This window comes from Labeo rohita, unplaced genomic scaffold (genome assembly GCF_022985175.1).
Source record: "Labeo rohita strain BAU-BD-2019 unplaced genomic scaffold, IGBB_LRoh.1.0 scaffold_727, whole genome shotgun sequence".
Taxonomy (NCBI): domain Eukaryota; kingdom Metazoa; phylum Chordata; class Actinopteri; order Cypriniformes; family Cyprinidae; genus Labeo; species Labeo rohita.
In genome coordinates this window covers 8,134-17,909 of record NW_026129664.1, presented here as the reverse complement: position 1 = coordinate 17,909, position 9,776 = coordinate 8,134, and the positions used below count along the sequence as shown (strand labels likewise).

General features: G+C 36.4%; 1 protein-coding gene across 1 annotated transcript; it reads left to right on the top strand.

The window, feature by feature from the left end:
• Positions 1-1,175: 1,175 nt before the first annotated feature.
• LOC127161744 (interferon-induced very large GTPase 1-like) lies at positions 1,176-9,497 on the top strand. Its single transcript, XM_051104456.1, is given in 5 exon segments — positions 1,176-1,217; positions 1,481-1,906; positions 1,909-2,155; positions 3,008-3,090; positions 4,074-9,497. Coding segments are annotated over 5 exon segments (5,601 nt in total). The 3' UTR covers positions 8,877-9,497.
• Positions 9,498-9,776: the final 279 nt, after the last annotated feature.

Sequence of the window (9,776 nt, the reverse complement as noted above, 5' to 3'; positions counted from 1 at the left end):
GGCATGCCCTGGAATGTCATCAAAAGAAAAAAAAAAAAAAAAATGGCAGGGTCAGCAGATTATAAAATAACAAACAAATATTGTGGTTTATTTTAAGTTTAACATTTAAATACATTTAAAATACATATACAAGTGTGTATCTAATAAATATGGTAAATGTATATGTTTGGACTGTTAACAGATTGTAGTGGTCTCATCTTGCATGCTTTCTTTCCCACACACAGCCTCCGAAGGCAGCATTTTAGAGTTTTCGGACGCAGCCTGAGTGTCGCACAACTCTGACTGGAATTTAATGACATCAATGCTGCAATGTGATTGGTTATTAAGGGACACGTGACCCAAGTTAGCTGTTATGCATTCTCCAATAATAACTAATATAGATCTCCCTATAGTACAAATCTCCCTATATATAAGAAAATCTCTGGTATAACTTAGAAAGAAATTTCTTTTTAACTTCAATGTTCTTGCACTCTTAAAAATAAAGTTTCCAAATAGGGGTTTTCGCAGAAAACAGCACAGTTCCTGGAGGGTCGCATGCCCTGCTTCAACACACACACCACGCAGTTTTCAAATAAGCCTAAAGGACTTCACTAGCTGGATCAGGTGTGTTTAATTAGGGTTGAAGTTTGACATCTGTGCCAGAGAAGAACCACTTTTGGTTCCCCAAAGAATCTTTCAGTGAACAGTTCCTAAAACAACGATTTTTCTCAGTGTAAAGAATATTTCATTAAACAACTAAATGATTTTGCACAATAAAATTATTGGTTATTATCTAAATATCGTTTTGGGACTATAAAGAACCTTTTGTGGGATGGAAAGATTATATGGATGTTAAAAGTTCTTGGAATCATCAATGCCAAAAAAGAAGCTTTATTTTTAAGAGTGTGCCTCACTTTACATATGCAACATGACTGATGTATTTTCTTGAAACTGTCCTTCTAATTCAAAGCTTTGGCTATTTCACCTACAGCCTTTGTAACAATTAGTGATTTAGAATAAACATAAAAGTGTGATGTTCAGATGTCCTGTACACATTTTTGCTCTTGCACAATTAAACAACATTTCAAAAAAAACAAGGTAGTAAGAAAAAGATAATTTATTTTTCCAGGATAATGTGAAGCCAGTAGAACAAGGGACTAACCTGAACCCTGATGATAATGCAAACAATGTAGCACATGTGTGCTCAGGCTTTAGTGGTTCATCTTACAACAACACAGGTAAGAAATGCAACTACTACAACGTTCTGTCATGAAACTCTAGATGGCACAGGTCGATAGGTTTTAACTTAATCTGATAAAATCACATCATTATTCACATGGCACAGCCCACTGGTTCTAGTAGCATCAGCAACCAATGAGCTTCCTGCTCAACATTTAAATACACAGCCAGTTGCTTTAGCAGTTGCAGTGCACATCACAAACCCAGACAGCAAATCTATTCATTAACATGTCCATGTGAACTACCATGCACATCTTGGCAGAACTGTGTATCAGCACTATTTTATCAACATACATTGTGGTGTGTCCTTATTTTCTGTGAGTTTGAGAACAGTTCTGTGTTGTTTATTTTAGATCACGGTGATCCTGATTTGACCATTGCAGTGTTTGGAAGCTCTGATGCTGTCGAGTTTGGATGTGACAACATTCTACTTGGAGATAAACAAAATGCAGAACTTCCCATGATCATTCAAGAGAAGAAAATATCAGAACATCGTGTCTCTGTGATCAACATGATTGGCTCACATGAGACTGATTTCAAACCACTCAGTCATGTTATTGGTCAACTAATGAATGAAAATGAAATCCATGCCTTCATCTTTGTTGTGCGACTGAGTCAGTTAACAGATGCTGATAAAATAGGTATTGAATGGCTACAGAGAATATTTGGTGATCGAGTTCTTCCATTTGTGTGATTACTGTCTTCACCTATGAGAGAGAGGAAGAGCGTGATACTATAATAGATGACCTAAAGAACAACTCTGTTCTGGAACAGCTGCTGAAGAAATGTGATGGAAGATATCATACCTGCAGCAAGATCATGAACATCCAATCAGAGATGAGAAAATTGATGGACAGAATCAAGCATCTGTTCACTGACAATAATCAGCAGTGCTACACCAGAGAGATGTACAGCTCTTCAAGAGACCTGCAAAACAGTGAATATCAAAGTGGTAGCAAAGCTTCTATGTTCACTTTTTGCTTACATTTACCACAACTATATTTTAACATTTTAATTCAAGATTAAAAAATTATACATATTATGAAAGTTGTTTGAGGAATTATGGCTCTATATTTTTTTTCAAATTTAACATGATCGTTTTGTAGTATTTGTAGGTATATTCGTAAGTGTGGTTCAAGCGCACAGACATTGTTTTATAAGGGAGCCCCTGCCCACTCTTCATACATTGTTTTAAAAAATCATGCATTACAAAACACTGAAAAAGTTGCAAATGTCTCTCAACAAACTGCCAGCAATAAAGATGCTGATTTCACAAACCTTAAATACACAAAATTAAATTTTGAAACAGAAATCACTTAAATGTTAGCATAAGTTTAGTGAATCAGAGAGTTGCTCATTCTGACTTTAAGGTCCCATAGACTAAAATCTGTGTAAATAGTTCATTACATTGACTTGTGGTAATAAAAAACTGAATAAGAATTAGTTTTAATTGAGTTTCATCAATTTTAATCAGTCTATAAAGAAATCGTTTATCTCCAAATTATTCATTAAATGTCACTTTAATATTGAGAACATATTTGTCAAGTTACAAGACATGACTGAATGTACAGTATTGTCCACAGATACCACTTTAATATGGCATTTGTTAGTGAACTGATAAACGTTAGTCACACTGATTGTTTTTTTTTTTTTTTTTTAAATAGCCTACTTCAAAAGAATCTGCACACATAATGCATTTGTACTTTAATCTAAAGTTTGGTTGTACTGTTTTCAAATCTCTCAAAATAACCACTAATAAATATTTTTCCTCCATTTTCATAAAATCAAGGTGCAGAAACAGTAAGGATCTGTGACACTAATGCACAGACTTTGGGGATCCTGGTCCAAACTGATAAGCGAGACAAACAAAAGGTAAGAACATTAACTTAGGCTATTCCGCCATAACCTAAAGAGTATTTATATGTATTTTTTATTTTTGAATTCAGAACTTTGTTTGCATAGACATCTAAAACAAATCTTTTGCGTATAAACAATTTAGAGATGTACAAAAATTAATCCTTATTAAATCTATAAATACTGAATATCTATTCATTAATGTAATTCATTCAGTTGATTCTATTGTATTTATAATCGGTGAGATTACGCTACAACCCTTTCCTGGTTTACAGAGGTCTAAGAAGAGCAACATTACACCACCTGTGGGTACACAGGTATTACTGTACTACAGTGATAGCCTAAATAACACGTCCATACTATTGCTGTTGAAACAATCTTTATAAAAGATTTTGGGGTTATTCATTGTCTGTTGAAAGTAATTTGTTAATGTTTTCACACTTTTAAATTTCCTTTTAATGATCAATGGTTGAAGGGTGAGTAGAACAATGTCACCTCATTATATATAGTTTTTGAAGATACTTATTGTATTTAAGAAGCAAATGTTTTGTTAATTTACTAAATAATTACTTAAATAATTCATGCAAAGCATCATGGGGCATAAGAAAAAGGTGGACAGTAGGCCTGAATAAATAGCTGCTGCTGTACATTTATATACTTTTTACATTTTTTAAATATCATTTAAAAGTTGTTGGTTGTGGGTATAGGGTTAAGGGATTTAAAATATAAAAAATAGTAACAATGAAGCCTCAGATATATTTATGATATAATAGATTTTATGTTTCTACAGATGTAAATAAGTAACAGTGTTTATGTTTTAGATGCTGTCTGTCTAAATATGTAGGCTACGTTTTTATACCTGCAAATGTTACATACATACATATGTAACAATGAGATCAGGGAGTGTATTCATATTTTGTCATTAATGTATTAAATTATAAAAAAGGGTACAAATTAACATTCTTTTAAACTATACTATTTCATGGTACTGTATTTTTCAGCTAGGTGCAGAGCAACTCATTGATAGGCTCCATCTTGAAAGCAAACTGAGAACTATAGATTTTCTTAAGCCAATTGTACAATCACAGTCCCAAGAGTCTTGTACAGAAGAAGAGCTGGCTTCAGTTTTTCTACAGAAATTGATGATGATGGACTACAGAGCAAGGTACCTTCAGATTATAGAGAATAATGAACATCATCACTCACGACAAAGGAACAATGACTCATCTGAAGATGATGGCGATGCCTTTGATAATATTTTTGGAGAAACTGCTAAACCCTCTGATGAAACAGAAGCAGTCCACTTAATGGATGTTCAGATGGCTGTGTTTCATTGTGCGGATAGTTTCCTAAAGCAGCTTATGGTGACTAAACTCTCACAGTGTCAGTATGCTCTGCCTCTGCTTGTACCCAATCCATTCACACAAAAGATTGAGTTCCCACTCTGGACATTTCGACAAATCAATAAGAGCTGGAAGACAACTGACAATACAGGTAAAATCTGTAGCAAATTCCAACCGATCTACAAGGCAGAAACCCCAATGGTGGCTTTCTTCAGGTTTGGTCCTGCATCTTTATCCAAGTCTCAACTAATGAACAGCCTGATCAATGGGAAACACAACACATTCTTCCACAGGAACTGCCCAGGCAGCAGCAGAACCAGAGTGATGATGGATGGAGTGGTGGAGATCGCCTGGTACTGTCCATCTGGAGAGAAGACAGACAGATTTACTCATTGTCTTGCGTTCTGTAACCTCCATGGTGATGCAGGAGACCATGAAACGCAGCTGGATATCCTGACTAAAATGGCGTCTGTAAATGTTGCTATTTTACCACAACTTGACAAGAATGACAAAAGCATGACCAGGATCCAAAACTTCTACAAGGGCTCAAAGCCACTCATCTGCCTTCTTAGTGACAATGATTCAGCTCTCACAGAAATGCGGGAAGGGAAATACAAAATTGGTTTGAAAGGCAGAAATCAGTCAGTTGTATTTGAAGAAATCCGAATAGCTATTAATAATGTGCTTTTATCTACTGAATCATATTCCTTCTTTAAGCTTGAAGATGTGCCCAAACACAACGATATCAGAGTGGATGAGGTCGAGGATGATGACTGCAGGAAAGGAAAAGAGGCAGCACAGCAGATGATACATTTATTGGAGGATAAAGATCTGACTGAAATCAAAGAATCATTCCTGCAATGTCAGGGAAAACTGTGGCATCAGTGGTGCCAGAAGAATAAGGAACTTTATCGACCAACATTAGGAGAACTACATAAAGGAAGCAACATTGAAAAGAACAAAAGTTCTAAAAAATCAGAAATGCAGAAAATCCGTGAGCTGCAGCAAACATCTGACCCAAGTCAGTTTGTCCAAATCTTCATCCAAAAACTGAATTCACAAGCAGAAAAAGAGGTGGTATATTTTCTGAAATGGCTGAGCATCTTGCTAGACAATTACACCACTGAAAATCTTTCAGCCCTTCTTCATGAGTATGATGAAAAATGGTCAACCGTCCTAAATCTTAAAAAGAAACATGATAAATCACAGCAAATGAGAGTAGCACAAAATGAACTTGAGAGAGTATCTGAGAAACTACAAGCTGCAACCTTTGGCTTGGAGCACATACTGAGAGAGATCGCTCAGATATTTGAATCATGTTCATCTGTAACGAAAAATAAAAAAGACCTCAAGTTTAACTTCTCCTCTCTTCCAAGTCTTGCAGCAGAGATGATGATCTCTGGATTTCCACTTGAGCTGATGGATGGAGATGCTGCCCATGTTCCTCTAATCTGGGTTACTGCTGTTCTTGATGCACTCATCCAGAAACTGGGAAACAAGAGAGTCTATGTGTTGTCAGTTTTAGGGATTCAGAGCTCTGGGAAATCCACTATGCTGAACGCCATGTTTGGACTGCAGTTTGCCGTCAGTGCTGGCAGGTGCACCAGAGGAGCTTTCATGCAGCTGGTCAGAGTGTCGGAGGAAATGAAATCACAGCTGAAGTTTGACTACATTCTGGTTGTTGATACTGAAGGACTTCGTGCCCTAGAACTGGCTGGGAGGTCAACAAGAAATCATGACAATGAAATGGCCACATTTGTTGTTGGTCTTGGAAATATGACATTGATCAACATCTTTGGAGAAAATACAGCTGAGATGCAGGACATTCTTCAGATTGTTGTTCAGGCCTTCATGAGGATGAAGAAGGTCAGACTGAATCCAAGCTGCATGTTTGTGCATCAGAACGTTTCAGATATTACTGCCGGAGAGAAAAACATGGAGGGAAGGAGACGACTGCAGGAGAAACTGGATGAGATGACAAAACTCGCTGCTAAAGAGGAAGACTATGACACAGAGTTTTTCAGTGACATCATTGCATTTGATGTGCAGAATGATGTGAAGTATTTTTCACAGCTGTGGGAAGGCAGCCCACCAATGGCACCACCAAACCCAGACTACAGCAGAAATATTCAGGAGCTGAAGGAAACAATTCTCTCTAAAGCTTCCAAATCTGATGGCATTACACTGTCTCAGTTCAAAATGCGTATTAATGATCTGTGGAATGCATTGCTGAATGAAAACTTTGTGTTCAGCTTCAAAAACACACTTGAGATTGCAGTGTACAGAAAACTGGAATCTAAATACAGCGACTGGACGTGGAGCCTCAGAAGTGCCATGATCAGCACTGAAAACAAATTTTTCAACAGGATTGCCAACGGAAACATTACAGTTCAAGAAAATGACTTGCTGGATAACATGAAGAATACAAAAGAGCAGGTAGAAAAATCAATAATGTCTTATTTCGAAGAGGACAAAGACAAAGAAATTCTGTGTCAGTGGCGAGGAATATTTCAAACCAGAATCAAAGATCTTCATGATGACCTTGTAAAGGGAACAAAAAGAAAGTTAGATGAAGCAATTGAACAGAAAAAAGCAAGGGAGAAGGTGGATAAAAAAAGGACAGAGTATGAAAAGAAGCTTTTCAGTCGGAGCAAGGAACTAGCTTTGAGCCTGAGAAATAAAGGAACAGATGACCACATGCTGAAGAAGGAGTTTGAGACAATGTGGAGTAAATGGGTCACTGAAATGACAAAAGATACACCTCCACTGCAAGACTTGAACTTCTGGGCAGATGTGACACGGATCTTATCTGAAAATCATGAAGTGACTCTTGTAAATGAGCACTTAAATAAAGATAACTATAAAGTGATAAAAAGCAGGCCTAATTATTGTGACTACATAAAAGCAAAGAAGCATCTGGAGCGTTTTGATTACTCTGCATCTGTAGAGGAAGCTGCTGAGAGCAGTAAGAATAGCAAGAGTGGGATGTTCAGTTGGTTCAGTCAAAGATTTATGTCAGGCATAGAATATATTAGAGGGACTCCAAAGCCACGAGAGAACATCATTCTAAATGCTGAATTTATTGACTCAGTAAAGGACTTGACTAATAAAATTATTTACGATACTGAAATGATAATAAAGAAATCACCAGTTGGAACACAAGGCTACAATGATAGTTTTGTTCAGGAAATAACGGACTGTGTTAAAAAAGCAGTACAGAAACATCAATCTGTAAGCCAAAAATACACACTGAAAAGGGAGTTTACCATAGATCTTAGTCTTCATGTGTGTGAGATTGCAAGACAGACTTTTACTGAACTCCACAAAGAATTCAGAGAAGCAAATGACCCGAGACTTTATCTTGATAAGCAGAAAACTCAATATTGGAACATCTTCAAGGAATACTACAAAGGAGCAACAACAACAACCGTTCTGAGTGAATTCATTTGCAGCAAACTTGAACCGTCTATCCTACAAGCTGTTTACAATGAAACTGCTATTGGTTTGGCAGCACAGATGAGGTCTGACATACAAGCATTACGTGAGAACAGACCAAATCTGGAGAAACACATTCTGAGATCCCTTGCAGAAAAGGAGGATTTTGATCAGTACATGAAATACATTAATAATCCCAGAGAACACTTCAAACAGTTCATAAAGAATGAAGTGGACAGATACTGCACCAAACAAAACAAACAGATCCTAAACATTTTCAAAGGTAATATGAAACAGAAAGGGCAGGTTGTAAGTAATGCAGTGAAAGCGGCTACAGTGGAGGTCAAGAGTCAGAATGGGGATGGTAGCATGTGGTACAGATGCTTCACCAAAACCCTGAGAGATGAGCTGCAACTCACAGGAAACTCTTGTGTGGATCTTAGTGAAATTAAAGACATGGATTTTCTTGATAATCTTTTGAGTGACAGTCTAGAAGAGAGGATGACAAACCTACAGAATGATTTTAAAAAATTTTATGACATAAAAATGGAAAAGTGCAGGAAAAGACCAGATGAGATTTTGATTGAGCACTTCTGTCAGTGCTGTTGGGTTCAGTGTCCTTTCTGTAAAGCCATCTGCACCAATACAATGGAGGGCCATCCTGGAGATCACAGTGTTCCTTTCCACCGCAATATTGGTCTGAATGGTTGGTTTTACAGAGGAACAACAAACCTGTCTATTAACATCTGCACAACAGCAGTAGGGAGTGATAAATACTTTTACCCAAATTCCTCAGATAATACAGTACCCTGGAAAGAATACAGAAAAGGAGGTCCTAAATATAATAACTGGAGCATCACACCTGACAACTCTGAGCTGCCGTACTGGAAGTGGTTTGTGTGCAGATTCCAGAAAGATCTAGAAACGTACCACAGTAAGACATTCCAAGGATATGGTGAGATTCCAGATGAATGGAGACAATACACAAAACAGGATGCTCTGAAGAGTTTGGATAAATACATGTAATGGGAAAGTAAAGAAATGGCACTCTGTCAGATCCCTGATTAAAGATGATATTTGTGCATCCTGCTGTTTTTTTTCTGACAAAGTTTACATGAATACTGTTATATTTTGTTATAAACACCGCAGAGCTTTTCATTCAGATGCACTGTAGATGCGTTGGTCAGTACTATGTAAAGTATAGAGAGACAAACATGACTGGTAAAGCCAGTGGGAAAATGGACATAAATGGGCTTATAAACATAAATTGAGAACAGGTGTTTTTTATTTTTTTTGTGAGTTAGATTTTTTGACTTATTAGATTTTCTGATCCATGCTAGGAAACTGGTGAATGTGTTGATGCAATGTAATCCTCTGGATTGTGTACAGTCTTAATTGTATTTACTTTTGTTGTTGTTTTACTTCATACTGGACATAATTTTGCAGACAGTAATGTTGTTAGTATCTTATATCTACTCTGGATGAAAACCAAGTGTCAACAGGTAAAAAAGAAGCCAACCACATTGTTTTGCTTGCCAGAGATGAAAATGCACCATGATTTCCTAATTGTTAACCACTTTAATCTTTACAAAGCTCTTACAGTACCTGCATAGTAAAATATTTGTTCTCATGGTTATAACAAACATATTGTAGTTCTACAGGTTTTATTAAATTGTGTGATGATTTAAATTCTGAATAAACCTGAATAAATGAATTTATTCAATGATCTGAGTTAAATGAACTGAATTTGATTTTTTTTAGCCCATAACTCACATATACCTATGCATAACAGACCTTAAGTAAAAAGCTCTATAATGTGAATGTTTATGCACATGTTAGCTTTAAAAGTGACAGACAACAGCAAGATAACTTGTTTAATGGAAAATATACATTTTAATAAACTTTCAACTGCAAAGGGATATTTTT